Genomic DNA, 19,396 nt, shown 5'->3' with positions numbered 1-19,396 from the left:
CTATATCGGAGAGACCAAAGGCAGACTGGGTGATCGCTTTGCTGAGCATCTTTGGTCTTTGCGCATTCAAGACCCTGACCTTCCTGTTGCTTGCCATTTTTACAAAAGACCCTGCTCCCATTCCCACATGTCTGTCCTTGGCCTGCTGCAATGTTCCAGTAAAGCTAAACATAAACTGGAGGAACAACATCTCATCTTCCGGTCTCAACATCAAAGTCAACAACTTCAGATGATCAGCTCTTACCCCACCTCGACCCATTTGTTTTCATCCCATTTCATTTTAACTGTCTTTTACCATTTCTTTCTTAATATATATTTAATCCCCCCCCCCCAATCTTATTCACCTTTCCTTAACCTTTCTCCTCTTTGCTTCCCCTCCCCCCACAGTTCATCCTCTGATGTTCGTTTCCCTGCTGTTTGACCTTTCACATCTTTTGTTCTCTCTGGGGACTGCATTCTTTCCCCTTGATTTCTGTGGCCATTAGCACCCGGTTTCCCTGGGTACAACTGATCTTTCATTCTCACTCGACAGTATAAATATTTCCCATTTTCTCTGTTAGCTTTGACAAAGAGTCATCGGACTCGAAACGTTCGCTCTTTTCTCTCCCTACAGATGCTGCCAGACCTGCTGAGATTTTCCAGCATTTTCTCTTTCATTTCAGATTCCAGCATCCGCAGTAATTTGCTTTTATCCAGTTCATATTCTCTTGCTGCAAATCAGCTAGTAACGTTCCTAAGGAAAACCTAAAGAATTACTCCAGTCGCTAAATTGATCCAAGATTATTTAAGATGCTGGGAGTGTGAATAATTGAGATCACTTAGCAGCTTGTATACGATATACTTTTCTTCTTCCTTCTTGTGCAATTTTTGCTATTTTGGGTACTTTTCAGGTTATCCATTCATTTTCATACTGCAGTGCCGAATGTGTGGATCTCATAATATGTCAACAGGATAGAGGTGCTCTCTCATCCAAAGTAAACAAATGGCATCTTCTGTGATATTGATCTCCCTGCAGCACTCAGCAGGTTTAACCACATTATTTCCCAGTTCTACAGGAACTTCAAGCCCTTGCTTGATCCCAGCATTACCTATCTAGACTTGTGGGTTTACTTTCCCTCCACCTGTGCTGTCACCTTTAGAGTATCCCAATGACCTTGGTCTCCGTTGATCTATTCTTAATTTGTTACCCTTAGGTAATGTCATTGCTGTATCTGTCTCAACATAAGAAACAGGAGTAGGAGTCGGTCATTCAACCCCTTGAATCTGTTCTGCCACTCAATAAGATTGTAGCTGATCTGATTGTGGCCTTAACTCCATTTTCTGCCTGTACTCCCATAACTCTTGACTCTCTTGCCAATCACAAATTGACCTAACTCAGCCTTGAATATATAAAATGATCCAACCTCCACTGCTCACTGGGGAAAATAATTCCACAGACGAATAACCATATGAGAGAAGAAATTCCTCCTAGTCTCCATTTTAAATTGGAGACCCCTTATTTATGAACTGTTCCAGATTGAAAGGTATAAAATCTTTACAGGGAATGCCAGGGTAGGTGCAGATGAGATGTTTCCTCTGGCTATTGAATCTAATACCATGGGACATAATCTCAGAATAAGGGGTAGGCCATTTAAGAGTGAAATGAGGAGGAATTTTTTCACTCAGTGTGGTGAATCTTTGGAATTCTAAAATTGAGCATGTTCAAAACAGGAATTGATAGCTTTTTGGAGACTAGTGAAATCAGGGATATGGAGCTAGCGTAGGAAAGTAAAGATGATCAGCCATAATCTAATTGAATGGCAGAGCAGACTTTATGGACTGATAGCCTACTCCTGTGTTCCTATGTTTAGTTAATTAAAGTAATTGCAAGTTATGAGCTGCCAGCTTTCAGACAAAAGAAGAACACTTAACAGCTAATTCCCAACTTGACAACTTAACACTCTGTCCTCTGATCTTTCTGTGCTTCCTTGCTCTGTAGGGGAGATTGGAAGGCTGTGGAAATCCCTTCCACAATCCCCATTCCCACTTCCTCAAACAGCCTTGAATGCAAGCCATTTGGACCTGGTGACTTATCCAATTTAAGTGTAGTCAACCATTCCAGTATCTCCCACCATCAATTTTCAGCCCATGTACGAGTCCCACCATCTATCTTCTAGACATATTTTGTCCCTCGTAAACACCAGTACAAAGTACTCATTAGTTATTCTAGACTTGCATTCTGAAGCAAATATAAAATAAAAATTATATTTTACTCTTTTTCTCTGCTTCGAATTTTTTGATCCGGTTCATCCCCAGCTTATTTATTTTCCTGAGCTTCAAATGTACTTTCCTGTGATACAGTTTCAGAGTCTGCTTTGTTGTTGTGTTTCTAATAACTTGTCCTATTCTGATAACCTCACAGTAACAATTTGGGATTATTTTGTTCAATCAGTCTCAGTTTATATCGTAACCACCAAATGTTCTTCAACCCTTCTGCATGTTACAGAAGAGTACAGACCCTGATCTATTTTTTTTGTGTGTTCAGTCAGCCAATCAAAGCGGATGTTCTTTTTATCCATGGTCTGCTGGGAGCAGCTTTTAAAACATGGCGACAGAAGGACCACAGTAATATGGAGGATAAAGATACCAATTACACAGAATGTTGGCCAAAGGTATTGGTGAAATCTGTCTGAACTGTTTGGATTTTATGCCCTTTTCTCATGGTCAGTTTTGAAATTATACTTAACCGAACTGTAAATGTAGAAGCTTGTTTGTGATTATCACAGTACAGTACAGAGGAATCATTCAGTCTATCGCTTCTATACTGGCTCTTTGTAATAATCCTACTCCCTTATCTTCCCTCAAAGCCCTGCAATTCTTGCCCCGTCAACTATTTGTCCAATTTTCTTTTGAAAGTTACTGTTGAATCTGCTTCCTCCAGCATTTCGGGCAATTGTATATATTATATTTTATTATATTTTCAAGATCAGCATTATATTCACTTATTATTTATTCATCATGAAGTGTTCCAGGGACCTAAGAGTTGCTGGCATTGTATAGTTGACGTATAAAAGAAAATCTGTGCAACCATTACAGATGGAAAATAAAACTAAGTTATATGTTCTTTCCAAAGATCAACTCAAAAAAGCATGAGGGTTTTGAGTACATTGTTCAATGGGCAAAGGATCTCTTTAAGATAGAGCCCCATTCACCCATGGAATGAACAGTGTTCAGTAGTTCTATTACTGCATAAAGCAAACTATGCTGTTAACTGGGTGAAAATAATTTCACTTTGGATTGATGGCAATGAATTAGAATAAATCCATATTAAAAGGCTTGTGTCTTAAAGGCATTCTTGCATTGTAAAGTGGTTTACCAGCATGTTTTGACATCTTCATATTTGCACAGTTGTGCTATTTTTGAACATGAAGGACCAGGAAGCTTAAATGGAATTGTTATTTGTCCTCTATCAGAATTCGTGAACTCAAATTTCAGGACCGTGATTTTCCCTAATATCACGCTTTCATAGAATGTGATATTAATTAAACTATTCGGTTTTGGATTTTTTCTTTTCTAACCTAAATGTAGCAACTCTCATATGGGGCAGGATTTTCCAATATTTCTTCAAAGTGTCAGTTTCGGCGAGAAAACCGGAGAGAAACCTGTTGGTGCCATCGACGAGAAAAATTGCCAAATGTTCAACCCCTTTGGGGGGAAGAAAAACATTTTACATGAGTTTCACGCTGCACTCGTGGTGGACTTCCTCTAATTAGCTTGCCCGGGATTACTTCATCTCAGAAATCGGGGCGGGGTCTCTCCTTTAAAACATCTCCCAGCACTTGTTCCAAGTTCAATCCGAGAGATGGCAGCCAGGAAGACAGTCCCACGTTTCTCGGAGGGAGTTTTTAGCAAGATGTTGGACAGATGGAGCCAACCCTGACATTTAGGCTGGAAGCAGCCAATGCCGGTGCATCCTAGATCTTCTCTGAGAGGATGGTAGTTCAATGGTTGCTCCCCCGCCATCCCCAATGGACTGACAGTCATTTGATTTGATTTATTGTCACATGTACCCAAGTACAGTGAAAGTTTTTCTGTGGCCGAGGAACGTACACAGTAGACACAAGAATAATCAACAGAGAGCATTGACAAATGGTACATCGACAAAACAGTGATTGGTTATAGTGCGGGACAAGGGGCCAAACAAAGCAAATACATGAGCAAGAGCAGCATAGGGCGTCGTGAATAGTGTTCTTACAGGGAACAGATCAGTCCGAGGGGAAGTCGTTGAGGAGTCTTATAGCTGTGGGGAAGAAGCTGTTCCTATGTCTGGATGTGCGAGTCTTCAGACTTCTGTATCTTCTGCCTGATGGAAGGATCTGGAAGAAGGCAATGCCTGGGTGGGAGATGTCTCTGATAATGCAGTCTGCCTTCCTGAGGCAGCGAGAGGTGTATACAGAATCAATGTGGGAGTGGCATGCTGATGTAATCCTGGTGTGGGCAACATTTCCCCGCAACCCAGGCTACCGTACCGGCCTTTTATCTGTGCAAGCTTTCTTTCTTTGTGAGGAAGCCATCGGCTGAAAACTTCTGAGAGTCTGTCCACTGCACAAGAGGTGCCGACCCACACTGGAATCCTTAGTCTCGGAAGAGGCAGTAGCAGCAGAGATGTGTCATTCAACATCTAATGACCCACAGATCACCCTGTTCAGTGGCAGGTCACGTTCAGGTTTCTGTGGAGCAGTAGTCAGACATTCACAGCACACTTGAAAAGCATTTGTCTTTCCTCACTGCAAGTCATCATCATTCCTGCATCATCCGGTCACTGGGGTTCCTCGCCCTGTCCATAGATCTCTGAAGGCAGAAGGGCAAGTTAATAGGGAGGTGAAAAAGGCATATGGGACACTCGCTTTTATCAATCGTGGCATGGATTACAAAAGCAGGAAGGTCATGACGGGACTGTATAGAACTTTGGTGAGGCCACAGCTGGAGTACTGTGTACAATTCTGGCGCCACATTATAGGAAGGATGTAATTACACTGGAGGGGGTGCAGAGAACATTCACCAGAATGTTGCTTGGGATGGAACATTTAAGTTATGAAGAGAGGTTGGATAGGCTTGGGTTGTTTTCTTCCGAGAAGACTGAGAGGTGACCTGATTGAGGGGCATGGCCAGGGTGGATAGGGAGCAGCTGTTCCCCTTCATTGAAGGGTCAGTTAAGAGAGGACACAAGTTCAAATTGAGGGGTGGGAGGTTTAGGGGGGATTTGAGGAAAACCTTTTTACCCAGAGTGGTGATGGTCTGGAATGCACTGCCTGGGAGGGTGGTAGAGGAGGGTTGCCTCATATCCTTTAAAAATACTGGATGAGCACTTGTCACGTCTTCACATTCAAGCCTATGGGCCAAGTGCTAGCAAGTGGGATTAGGTGGGCAGGTCAGGACCTTTCATGTGGCGGTGCAGACTCGATGGGCCGAAGGCCTCTTCTGCACTGTAGTTTTCTGTGACTGATCACCAAGAAGACATCCCACTGGCATTTCACAAAGACGAAGGTCTCAGACTCCAGGGGAGGGACATTTTTGCCTCGGACTAGTCCTCGTCCTCCCCGAAGTGAGGAGCAATCAGGGCGCCACGAGCCCTGCACCCCGTTCGTGCCCTTGCCATTGCCCAAGGTTCTTCCTCCAAGATCTCTAGGGGTTGTCCCTTGCTGCCCTCCTCCACTTCCTCCTCATCTGCGATGCAGTGGTCCTCCATCTCCACCTCATCCAGCTCCTCGCCCCGTTGCAGTGCCAGATTATGGAGTGCACAGCACACCATGATCATGAGCGAGGCCCTCTTGGGGGGTGCATTGGAGGGATACTGATGGATCTCTGTGTCTATTTGGAACCCTGGATATCTGTTATCCCATCTTAGTTCCCAAATAACAGAGATTAAGAACATAAGAACTAGGAGCAGGAGTAGGCCATCTGGCCCCTCGAGCCTGCTCCACCATTCAATGAGATCATGGCTGATCTTTTGTGGACTCAGCTCCACTTTCCGGCCCGAACACCATACCCCTTAATCCCTTTATTCTTCAAAAAACTATCTATCTTTATCTTAAAAACATTTAATGAAGGAGCCTCAACTGCTTGACTGGGCAAGGAATTCCATAGATTCACAATCCTTTGGGTGAAGAGGTTCCTCCTAAACTCAGTCCTAAATCTACTTCCCCTTATTTTGAGGCTATGCCCCCTAGTTCTGCTTTCACCCGCCAGTGGAAACAACCTGCCTGCATCTATCCTACCTATGTAAATTGTGAACAGTTGTGGGCCCAACACTGATCCCTGAGTGACACCACTAGCTACTGATTGCCAACCAGAGAAACATCCATTAATCCCCACTCTTTGCTTAATATTAATTAACCAATCCTCTATCCATGCTACTACTTTCCCCTTAATGCCATGCATCTTTATCTTATGCAACAACCTTTTGTGTGGCACCTTGTCAAAGGCTTTCTGGAAATCCAGATATACCACATCCATTGGCTCCCCGTTATCTACTGCACTTGTAATGTCCTCACAAAATTCCACTAAATTAATTAGGCACGACCTGCCCTTTATGAACCCATGCTGCGTCTGCCCAATGGGACAATTTCCATCCAGATGCCTCGCTATTTCTTCCTTGATGATAGATTCCAGCATCGTCCCGACTACCGAAGTTAAGCTCACTGGCCTATAATTAACCCGCTTTCTGCCTACCTCCTTTTTTAAACAGTGTTGTCACGTTTGCTAATTTCCAATCCGCCGGGACCACCCCAGAGTCTAGTGAATTTTGATAAATTATCACTAGTGCATTTGCAATTTCCCTAGACATCTCTTTTAGCACTCTGGGATGCATCCATCAGGGCCAGGAGACTTGTCTACCTTTAGCCCCATTAGCTTGCCCATCACTACCTCCTTGGTGATAACAATCCTCTCAAGGTCCTCACCTGTCATGGCCTCATTTCCATCAGTCACTGGCATGTTATTTGTGTCTTCCACTGTGAAGACCGACCCAAAAAACCTGTTCAGTTCCTCAGCCATTCCCTCATCTCCCATTATTAAATCTCCCTTCTCATCCTCTAAAGGACCAATATTTATCTTAGCCACTCTTTGTTGTTTTATATATTTGTAGAAACTTCTGCTATCTGTTTTTATATTCTGAGCAAATTTACTCTCATAATCTATCTTACTCTCCTTTATAGCTTTTTTAGTAGCTTTCTGTTGCCCCCTAAAGGTTTCCCAGTCCTCTAGTCTCCCACTAATCTTTGCTACTTTGGATGCTTTTTCCTTCAATTTGATACTCTCCCTTATTTCCTTAGATAGCCACGGTCGATTTTTCCTCTTTCTACCGTCCTTCCTTTTTGTTGGTATAAACCTTTGCTGAGCACTGTGAAAAATCGCTTGGAAGGTTCTCCACTGTTCCTCAACTGTTTCACCATAAAGCCTTTGCTCCCAGTCTACCTTAGCTAGTTCTTCTCTCATCCCATTGTAATCTCCTTTGTTTAAGCACAAAACACTATTGATTTTACCTTCTTACCCTCCATCTGTATTTTAAATTCCACCATATTGTGATCGCTCCTTCCGAGAGGATCCCTAACTATGAGATCCTGAATCAACCCTGTCTCATTACACAGGACCAGATCTAGGACCGCTTGTTCCCTCGTAGGTTTCATTACATACTGTTCGAGGAAACTCGTGGATACGTTCGATAAACTCCTCCTCAAGGCTGCCTTGACCGACCTGGTTAAACCAATCGACATGTAGATTAAAATCCCCCATGATAACTGCTGTACCATTTCTACATGCATCAGTTATTTCTTTGTTTATTGCCTGCCCCACCATAATGTTACTATTTGGTGGCCTATAGACTACTCCTATCAGTGACTTTTTCGCCTTACTATTCCTGATTTCCACCCAAATGCATTCAACCTTATCCTCCAGAGCACCGATGTCATCCCTTACTGTTGCCCGGATGTCATCCTTAAATAACAGAGATACACCACCTCCCTTACCATCCACTCTGTCCTTCCGAATAGTTTGATACCCTCAGATATTTAACTCCCAGTCGTGACCATCCTTTAACCATGTTTCAGTAATGGCCACTAAATCATAGTCATTCACGATGATTTGCGCCATCAACTCATTTACTTTATTCCGAATACTACGAGCATTCAGGTAAAGTACACTTGTGTTGGCTTTTTTACCTCTGTTCTGAATCTTAACACCTCGATCAGTAACCCCTCCTAAGTTATATTTCCTCTTAACTTTTCTCCTAATTTTCCTTGTCGTTGAACCCATATCTTCATGTAACAACCTGCCGTGTCGCTTACCATTAATGTTTTATTCCTTTTCGTACTCCTGGTCCTATTCCCTGAGCTCCCCTCAGTCACTGTACCTTGTACTGTCGCCCTTTTTGATTTTTGACTATGGCTTCTCTGCCTTACACTTTCCCCCTTACTGCCTTTTGTTTCTGTCCCTGTTTTACTACCTTCCAACTTCCTGCATCGGTTCCCATCCCCCTGCCACATTAGTTTAAACTCTCCCCAACAGCTCTAGCAACCCCCCCCCCCCCCCCAGGACATCGGTTCCAGTCCTGCCCAGGTGCAGACCGTCCGGTTTGTACTGGTCCCACCTCCCCAGAACCGGTTCCAATGCCCCAGGAATTTGAATCCCTCCCTCTTGCACCATCTCTCGAGCCACGCATTCATCCTATCTATCCTGACATTCCTACTCTGACCGTGTCCCGTTTTTTACCTATATCGTTGGTGCCTATGTGCACCACGACAGCTGGCTGTTCACCCTCCCCCCGCAGAATGTCCTGCAGCCGCTCCGAGACATCCTTGACCCTTGCACCAGGGAGGCAACATACCATCCTGGAGTCTCGATTGCGTCCGCAGAACCGCCTGTCTATTCCCCTTACAATTGAGTCCCCTATCACTATAGCCCTGCCATTCTTCTTCCTGCTCAGCTGCGCAGCAAAGCCAGCCACGGTGCCATGAACCTGGCTGCTGCTGCCTTCCCCTGATCCATCTCCCTGAACTGTATCCAAAGCGGTATATCTGTTTTGCAGGGAGATGACCGGAGAGGACACCTGCACTGCCTTCCTACTCTTTCTCTGTCTTTTGGTCACCCATTTTCTATCTCCCTCAGTACCTTTCACCTGCAGTGTGACCAACTTGCTAAACGTGCTATCCACGACGTCCTCAGCATCGCGGATTCTCCAAAGTGAGTCCATCCGCAGCTCCAGAGCCGTCAAGCGGTCTAACAGGAGCTGCAACTGGACACACTTCTTGCACGTTAAGGAGCCAGGGACAGTGGACGTGTCCCTGAGCTCCCACATCGCACACGAGGAGCATGGCACGGGTCTGAGCTCTCCTGCCATGTCTTAAACCTTCGGTTAACTTCAACAATTACAATTTCCCCTCCCCCAAAAAGTAAATAAATAAACAACGAAGAAAAAAATAAATAAATATACCAATGAAAAGAAACAGAAAAACAGAAACACTACTTACCAGTCACTTACCAGGGATAAAAAGCACTTCCTCCCCACCCAGCTTTGAATTCCCACCTTGATTCAAATTCCCAAACTCACTCTTGGTTCTGTCTCACTCTGGCTGTGTCTTCTCTGGCTCACTGGGAGAACTCACTGGGAGTGAGTTTACAAGTTGCTCTTTTTAAATTGTCCTGAATTGACTCCCCTCCCCCACCTGCTTTTAGATCAAGTCTGTGGCTTTTGGCAAAGTTCAGTTGAACTTTACTTGTCAGCTTGTGCCACTGGTAAACTTTATTTGTCAATACAAAATTAGGTCAGATTGATTGTCTTCAGCGAATACAGTAGTTGAGTTTTCATTCAATTACAAATCATGGTAATTCTTCAAATCATAATACACAGTCTAAAAAGACTGAGTGATTTAAACAAAAGAAAGATGGCGATTTAGCAAAAACAAGCAAAGAAAACCGGTTTCAGAAAGAGGGAGATTAATTCCGGAATGGAATTTTCCATCCCGACAAGTGATTCTTAAGGGGATTATTATCTTAAGGTGTTGCCTTCTTTACAGCGGTGATTGGCTTTAACTAATTTATAATTCACTCAATTCGACAAATGGTCTGTCGTCAATTTAAGAGAAATATGTATTTAAATATATTGGTACAAATTTTCCATACCATCGCCTGCCAATTTTCCAACTTATCCACAAATGCATCGAGACATGGATGGAGAAACACAGTTTTTGCTAAGAAAGTATTTCTCTAGACTGGCTGTTTCCATAGAAATGGAACCGCCCGTTCTTTCACACAATGGGGCTTTTCAGCTAGCTGACGTCACTGTCCTTCAGTCTCTAGCAAGTCTCAAGCAATTTGCAAAATGTTTCCAGCTATTCGGTTTTCCTCACTCTCATGGATTGATAAGATTTAGTTAATTACTCTTAATGAGTTCTCAATTAAACCTTTTACCTATATCATCTATAGCTAACTAGAAAAGCCAATTTCTATCAGATACCCCTGACCGTTCCAGGCACCAGAACCTCATATAATCATCTTTATTAATGTTACAAGTAGGCTTACATTAACACTGCAATGAAGTTACTGTGAAAATCTCCTAGTCGCCGCACTCCGGCATCTGGTATTGAGGGAGAATTTAGAATGTCCATTTCACCTAACAAGCACGTCTTTCGGGACTTATGGGAGGAAACCGGAGGAAACCCACGCAAACATGGGGAGAACGTGCAGACTTAGCAGGCCGATCATATGCTCTACTGGTGCATGTGTCTCAGCGGGTGTTTGCGGCATCTGCACTGGCATCATTAACCACTTCCTGAAGGGGTACCCTTTGTCCCCAAGGAGCCATCCCTTCAGGAGGTGCTCTCCCTCAAAGACCGTCAGGATCGGAGAGCATCCGAGTATGTAGTTATCATGGATGCTCCTCGGGAAACGGGCACACACCTGCATAATGCGCACCCCATTGTTGCAGACGATCTGCACATTAAGGGAATGAAATCCCTTGCCGCCATGTGGAGCACAGAGCCACATGTGTGCAGTCAATGATAGCCTGCACTTGGGACAGGTCTGTTATGTAGGCAAAGCCTTTGACCAGACCATGCTAGCCAGGACACAAAGTTTGATGTTGTTGTGACCCCTTGCAAATAGCGCATTGGTCATCTCCCTTATGCACTTCTGTGTGGTGGGCTAGGATATTCCGCAGAGGTCCGCTGGCATAAAAGTACTGCATAGCTGTGATCTTCAGGACCACAGGGAATGGACGACCTCCCAGCTCACGTGGCACCAACTCCTGTAAACTGGGACAGACACAGGGAATGCAGCAAAGTTTTACTCGGCTGATTCCTGGGATGACAGACTGTCCTATGAGGAGAGACTAAATTGGTTAGGATTATATTCATTGGAGTTTAGAAGAGTGAGAGGGGATCTCGTAGATACTGATAAAATTCTAACAAGATTAAACAGGGCAGATTCAGAAAGATTGTTCGCAATGGCACGGAAATCCAGAACACAAACATGGGGAGAATGTGCAAACTCCACACGGACAGTGACCCAGAGCCGGCATCGAACCTGGGACCTCGGCTCCGTGAGGCAGCAGTTATAACCACTGAGCCACCATGCTGCCCTTAGGGGGTCATAGTTAGAGCATAAGGGGTAAACCTTTTAGGACTGAAGTAATTGATGCCCTGTTCCTAGCACCTTGGACATTGCCCTGGCAAACCCCTGCCAGAACCCCTCAAGCTTCGGGCATGCCCAAAACATATGGACATGGTTTGCTGGGCTTCCCGCATACCTCGCACATCTGTCTTCTACCCCGAAAAACTTGCTCATCCTCGCCGCCGTCATGTGTGCCCGGTGAACCACTTTAAACTGTATTAGATTGAGCTTGGCACATGATGAGGAGGAATTGACCCTACTTTGGGCTTCCGCCCATAGTCCCAACTCTAACTCCCCTCCTAACTCCTCCTCCCACTTGCCTTTAAGCTCCTCCACCAGGGTTTCCTCCACTTCCAACAGCTCCTGGTAGATATCCGACACCTTCCCCTGTTCTTTTTCTGATTTTGTTATAACATTTTACAAATATTTCAATAAAAATATTTTTTTTAAATTAATTAATGCAAGAACATTGTGTAATTTCAAGAAAGAAATAGATATAGCTCTAAGGGACATGGGGGAATGTGGGATTAGGGTATTGAACTTGATGATCAACCTTCGTCATAATGAATGGGGGAGCAGGCTCAAATGCTGAATGCCACCTCCTGTTTCTATTTTTGTTGCTGGTATGTTTCTCCGGCACTGGATCTCCGTCATCTGGAAGCATGTTGTTCTCCTGCAGTACACCCGTGCCTGGTAGTGTCTCCTCCGAGCCACTTCTATTTGTGTCCCAGCCCCCGGTAAGTCAGAGGGCCTTGCCACTTCCTTCCTCTGCAGGACGCTGGTCCTGTTCACATGCAGCTGCACATTGATGTCATCTCTCCAGTTCCACTGCAATCAGGAGAACAGCCAATTCCACTGACTCCATCATCCTCACACTCCAAAACCTGAAAGGGAAGAAACAGATCTGTGAGCAGTGAGAGGTCCTGTCAATGCCCTGACCCATTGCCCTATCAAGACATGGGACATCCACCGACCCATGCACACTCCCCTATGTGTGCAGCTTTCCAATGAGCTACCCTCACTTACCCTCTAACATAATAGCCATGTCCCCAAATTAGCTTCTTCCAACTCCACCTATCAGATGCGCATCTACCTTGGATAGCCTTAGTGGCCCACAGAATTCCCTAAGTGTGAGAACTGAGGACACTTGGGTTCAATGACTTGACCTGTGTGCTGACTTCCTGGGGGGCTGAAACACTGCCACGGCACTTGTTTCAGGGCTGCCTGCTGAGCTCTGAAACCTTTGCCCCTTGAATTGGGGGCTAAACCTGTGGCACAACTATCTTATTGAGAGATGAGTGCAAGCCATGGAGTTCAATGAATGGGGGGCTTAGCTCCCAAAGGGTTAACTAGGGGTGCCAATCAGTGGCACAATCATACATTGCAATGCTGACTTGATGGACATAATTGACTTGTATAGGAAGGGTCAGGGATGTTATTAAGGAAGTGAGTACACAACTTTCGGTGGTGGCCATGGAATGAGCCGTCGCACATTTGGTGGTTTCCGCTCAAGGTATTTTTCGGTCCTTTCCCCGTCTGAAGGGCGAAGCTTTGGATGGAAAGAGGTGTAGGAGTACCTGGAAAAGGTACAACTCCTCTGGTGTGACTGGTGGGTGGTTCTACGAACTAGGAGTGGGCTTAGAAGAAAGGAGAGTCTTCGTGTTGCACTACAGGTGGAGGGCAAAGGTCCCCTTCTGCCACCCAGTGGTCAACCGAGCAGTTGGTGGAATTTCTGAATGCTAGCTTCAGCCAGCAGAGGAAGGAAGCCCTGGAAGACCTGGCCAAAGTGTGGAGCCGTCTAAATCAAGTATCGAGAGAGTGGAGCAGAGGTCGGAGTCCCAGGGCTGGACGATCTAGAAAGTGGAGGAGGCGGTGGGGGAGCACGAGGAGCAGCTCGCCTTTCTGGCGGCTGAGGTGGGGTTGATGAGGGAGACCCAGAAAAGGCTGAAGGAGAAGGTGGAGGATCCGGAGAACTGCTGCAGGAGGCAAAATTTAAGGATCGTGGGGATGCTCCAAGGCATCAAAGGTGCAGAGGCTGGTACGTATGTGGCCAAAATGTTGGAGCAGTTGATGGGGGACAGGGCCTTTGACCGGCCCCTGGAGGTTGACCGAATGCACAGGGCACTGATGCGGATGCCGCAAATGTGTGATGGATGTGCGGTTGCACCGCTTTCTGGATAAAGAGAGGATTCTTCAGTAGGCGAGGCAGAGGAGGAAGTGCACTGGGAAGGGAACGAACTGAGGGTGTTTCAAGACCTGGGTGCAAAGCTCGCCAAGAGCAGGCCTGCCGGGTTTATTCAAGGCAGCCCTCTTCATAGAAAACATAGAAAAATACAGCACAGAACAGGCCCTTCGGCCCACTATGTTGTGCCGAACCTTTGTCCTAGATTAATCATAGATTATCATAGAATTTACAGTGCAGAAGGAGCACTGTAAACCCGGCCCATCGAATCCGCACCGGTTCTCGGAAAGAGCACCCCACCCAAGGTCAACACCTCCACCCCATCCTCGCAACCCCACCCAACACAAAGGGCAATTTTGGACACTAAGGGCAATTTATCACGGCCAATCCACCTAACCTGCACATCTTTGGACTGTGAGAGGAAACCGGAGCACCCGGAGGAAACCCATGCACACACTGGGAGGATGTGCAGACTCCACACAGACAGTGACCCAAGCCGGAATCGAACCTGAGACCCTGGAGCTGTGAAGCAGTTGTGCTATCCTCAATGCTACTGTGCTGCCTTTAAGAACAAATTAATCTACACAATATCATTCTACCGTAATCCATGTACCTATCCAATAGCTGCTTGAAGGTCCCAAATGTTTCCGACTCAACTACTTCCACAGGCAGTGCAATCCATGCCCCCACTATTCTCTGGGTAAAGAACCTACCTCCGACATCCCCCCCCCCCTATATCTTCCACCATTCACCTTATAGTCCAGATAACAGAAACCCTCCCTCCTACACCAGCTGTTTAGCCACATGTTTAGCTGCTCTATCTTCCTATTTCTAGCCTCACTGGCACGTGGCACAGGGAGTAATCCCGAGATTACAACCCTCGAGGTCCTGTCTTTTAACTTTCTGCCTAGCTCCCTGAACTCCTGCAGGACCTCATGCCCCTTCCTGCCTATGTCGTTTGTACCAATATGTACAACGACCTCTGCCTGTTTGCCCTCCCCCTTCAGGATGCCCTCTACCCATTCGGAGACATCCTGGACCCTGGCACCAGGGAGGCAACATACCATCCTGGAGTCTCTTTCACGTCCACAGAAGCTCCTATCTGTGCCCCTGACTATAGAGTCCCCTATTACTATTGCTCTTCTGCGCTTTGACCCTCCCTTCTGAACATCCGAGCCAGCCGTGGTGCCACTGCTCTGGCTGCTGCTGTTTTCCCCTGATAGGCTATCCCCCCCGACAGTATCCAAAGGGGTATACCTGTTTGAGAGGTGGACAACCACAGGGGATTCCTGCACTGATTGCCTGCCCTTTCTGGTGGTCACCCATTTCTCTGCCTGCACCTTGGGTGTGACCACATTTATATAACTGCGATCTATGACGCTTTCCGCCACCTGCATGCTCCTAAGTGCATCCAAGTGTTGCTCCAACCGAACCATGCGGTCTGTGAGGAGCTCCAGTTGGGTGTACTTTCTGCAGATGAAGCCATCTGGGACGCTGGAAGCCTCCGGGGCCTGCCACATCTCACAGTCAGAGCACTGCACCCCTCTAATTGACATTGCATCAATTAATTTATACGTTTTTAAAAAATGTTACTGTTAACTATATGTTTCCTAGCACTAGATTTCTACTATAAATGTGAAAGCTAAATACAGTACTCTCCGATCTCTGGCTTAGATACCCCTCTAAATTATAATTAAGTAATAAGCAATTTTGTTTAATTAGTTTAACAATGCTTAATTTTTTAATTTAGTGTAGATTCCCAACCAGCCAATCAGGTCTCAGCTTTTCTGTGTTGTCACTTCAGTTTCCCCCTCCACACAATTTGAAAAGGTAATAAAAGTAAAAATGAATAAAAATCACTTACTTACCTTCCGAAGGTCTCAGATGCTCTCTGGTTCTCTCCCTGCAGATTAAAAATTACAGGTCAGAAGAAAGAGAGAGAACAAAACAGTAGGGAAAAAGCACCTTCTCCCACTCTGCACCGAATGACCTCACTGCACCAAATTACCAAGTTCCAAATTCCCACTCTTTAGAACATAGAACAGCACAGCATAGAACAGGCCCTTCAGCCCTCGATGTTGTGCCTTTAGTCTTTCATATACACTAAAGTTCATGTTTTTGTTTAAAATAATCAAATCTTGGGAGGGGGGAGGGGGGGCGCGGGTAGATCTATTGGTTGTAACAGAATGTTCTAATTTCTCTTTAAATATTAACAGTCCCCAACTGGATTGTAACGTATACTAGATTTATATCAGCCTTTCCATATCAGTTAGTTCAAAACCACTCACTATATTCCCTTCTTCAATTGTTTACCCATCTGCAGTTTTTTATGTTTTTCTATAATTCCTTGGACATTTCATTGGACTCCAGTCACCTTTCACCTGCACAGGGGAGTTTATCCATCAACCTTTTCAGCATTGTTTTTTTATCCACGGATAACTCGTGTCATACCCCAACTAATATAACTGGCACCTTAAACCAGTCAGACCAGTAGAACAAGAGTTCAACAGTTCTACCACAAACTAATTTTCCCTGTTACGATCAACCAATTACCACAAATATACTCCTGGGACATAAACCAGCCAGAATCAATGTGATCCAGAATTAAAAATTCATTTCTATCCCACAGCCATCTTAGTTTCTCCACTGTAATCAACTCCTAAACTCAATAGGTTTGGAGTTTTTAAACAAATCTGATTTCTATTATTATCCACAAAAATTATCCTCTAAATTTTCTGCACTATCATATTGTTCTGACTCCCTGGGCCAACGCGCAGTCAATCCCAGCCCCACTCGACCAAGAGTTGCAACACAATTGAAATTAATAAATAATTCTTAGAAAAACACCCAATGTCTTTGGCTCTTGGCTGCCCAATAACTGCAATCACCAGGTCTGTAAATTTGAACACAATTAAGTTTATTAATAACATGGCGCAGTGGTTAGCACTGCTGCCTCACGGCACCGAGGACCTGGGTTTGCTCCTGACCCGAGGTCACTATCCATGCAGAGCCTGCACATTCTCCCCGTGGGTCTCACCCCCACAACCCAAAGACGTGCCGGGCAGGTGAATTGGCCACACTAAATTGCCCTTAAATGGAGAAAAAGAATTAGGCACCCTAAATTTATTTTTAAAAAAGAAAAAGTTTAATAACAATAACTATAATTCAATATTTAGCAAATGCAACAGGTTAACTATTATCCAATTCTTATCCCTCACACTCTCTCTCTCAAGAAGGGGGTGAATTCAGGGTGCTGTACCCAGCCCGCCTCTGGGTGACTTTTCAGAAGCGTGAATATTATTTTGGCAAGCCAGAGGAGGCGGTTGAGTTTAAGGGACAATGGACTGACAGGAGAAGGAGGACATTGAACTTTGGAGAAGTTTGTGAGGAGGATTTTTTTGTTCTCTGGGAACTTTTTCCCTTGAAACGTTCTTTTTGTTTTGATGGCGGGGTGTTTGGAGGGCAGGTCACAGCTTGGGGGGAGTATCCAGGGTGAGTGTACCTTTTCTATTTTTTGGGGGGAGCATGGGGAATTCGGGGGTGTAGGGGGTTGGTCGGCCTTGTGCGGTGGCCGCCATGCGAGCTGGGCGGGCTAGTTAACTGGAGTGCAGTGGGGGATAGTCAGGAGGTAGGCATAAGGGGATGGGTTGTTGCTTTGTTTGGGAGAGGGAGAGGGGGGAAGGGTTGTTGACAAGGGTGCGGTTGCTGTGGCGCAGCCGGAAAGAGTGATGACGATGGACATCGGAGATTGAGCCGGGAGGGTCGTGTGACATGGACAGGGGAGGGGGGCGGGTGCCCCCTGACCACGTGGAAGGTGAGGGGGCTGAATGGGCCGGTCAAGCGGTCACGTCTTTTCGTGCACCTAAGGAGTCTGAAGGCAGCGTAGCCTTTAAGGCAACTAGAGATGCACTTAAAGATGCGGGACCAGACAAGGTTGAGGAAAGGATGGATGGGGCAAGTGTTCCACTCGGGAAGTGTTCCACATGAAGACGAGTGAGTGGCGGTGTTGGTGAATAGGCGGGTGCCTTTCGAGGTGGGGAGCATTGTGGCAGGTCGGGGGGGGGGGGGGGGGGGGGCTGCCGGGGAGGCGCGTGATGGTGAGTGGTAAGCTGGAGGGGATGCAGGTGGTCTTGGTAAACCTTTAGCGCCTCAAATTGGGATGATGTTGATTTCATGAGGCGGGTTCTAGGGAGGATTCCTGACCTGGACTCGCACCGGTTGATCACGGGGGTGGGGATTTTAATAAGGTTATAGAGCCAAGCTTGGACCGGTCGAGCCTGAGGTCGGGGAAGGTGTTGCTTGTGGCGAATGAGTTTATGGAGGGGAGCGGAATTTTGTGAAGAGAGAGGTACCGTTCTTGCCTGGGTTACCGCCCTTGGGGTTACAACTCTAAGTGCTGTCGAAGGAGGAGTTAGGGAAGGGGAAGGTGTCTGAGGTCTACAAGGAGCTGATGGATTGGGAGCGGGCCCTGGTGGAGGATATAAAACAGAAGTGGGAGGAGGAGCTGGGTACGGAGGTGGAAGCCGGGTCGTGGGCTGAGACCCTGTGGCGCCTGAATGCGTCCTCGTCCTGTTTGAGGCTAAGCCTCATCCAGTTTAAGGTACTTCACAGGGCACAGATAACGGTAGCGCGGATGAGCAATTTTTGAGGGGATAGAGGATAGGGGTGGGTGGTGCGCTGGGAGACCCATGAATCATTTCTGGGCATTTCCGAAGCTAAAGGGGATCTGGCAGGGGTATGCGCCTGTAATGTTTGAGGTGTTGGGGGTAAAGGTAGCCTCGAGTCCAGAGGTACTGATATTGGGGATGTCGGAAGATCCGGGAGTCCAGGAGGCGAGAGAGGCTGACGTTTTGGCCTTTGCCTCCTTGATAGCCTGGAGCTCGCTCGCAGAATTCCTGAATCTGCATAAGTTCGTCTTGAGGCGGTCGTTGGAGCTGGAAGCCATTCATTGACTTCTTTAAGGAGGATTGAGAAGTCAACAAAAGGGGAGGGGGAGGGGGAGTAAGAGGGTTAAAATGGGAAAGGCAGGATGGGAGGAGGGACGAGAGTGGGGAGCAGGGCGAGTGGGTGTTGGTTATTTATAATGTTGTATAATTTTGCTTTGCTTTGGTTTTCTTTATGAAAATGTCTGAATAAAATATTTTTTTTAAAGAAGGACGTGGGTACTCCTATGGCTGCCGAGGCTCACCTGATTAATCTGTAGACTCCAATTTCCACTCAACTCAATCCTTTAGATGACCCTTCGTTCCCCAAGCTATCATGGATTCCTGATCATTCGAGCCTTCCATTCTGATTCCCTGTCCCTTGCAGCCTCTTGGGGGGGGGGGGGGGGGGGGGGTGACTGCGACGGTGACACCCACCCTGTGCTCCCAAGTCCCTGTGCTGCCAGCTGCCACTTCAGAAAGCAATTCTCCGAGGAAACATCGTTTAGACACCAGCAAGGGGGACCCGAGAAGCTCAAAGTCCAGACCAACCCTTGGAGGCCTAGAGGTCCACAGTCATGAAGGCCAGGTACAGCAACCTCTTCCTCCAATGCCTAGACTCAACAACCCTCTGCCCTGACCCCCC

General features: G+C 46.2%; 1 protein-coding gene across 8 annotated transcripts in view; it reads left to right on the top strand.

The window, feature by feature from the left end:
- serac1 (serine active site containing 1) overlaps positions 1–19,396 on the top strand; it is a 256,450-nt gene that overhangs the window by 135,192 nt on the left and 101,862 nt on the right. For all 8 annotated transcript variants that reach the window (XR_011945462.1, XM_072502719.1, XM_072502689.1 and 5 more), the window contains one exon: positions 2,525–2,651. Coding sequence is in view for 7 of the 8 variants with exons in the window: in XM_072502719.1 (XP_072358820.1) it covers positions 2,525–2,651 (127 nt within the window). In the remaining variant the exon portion in view is untranslated. The remainder of the gene's footprint in view (positions 1–2,524; positions 2,652–19,396) is intronic.

Source organism: Scyliorhinus torazame, chromosome 1, assembly GCF_047496885.1.
Source record: "Scyliorhinus torazame isolate Kashiwa2021f chromosome 1, sScyTor2.1, whole genome shotgun sequence".
NCBI classification, from domain to species: Eukaryota; Metazoa; Chordata; class Chondrichthyes; order Carcharhiniformes; family Scyliorhinidae; genus Scyliorhinus; species Scyliorhinus torazame.
Note: the sequence above shows the minus strand (reverse complement) of the source record. Positions and strands in the feature narration are given on the sequence as shown.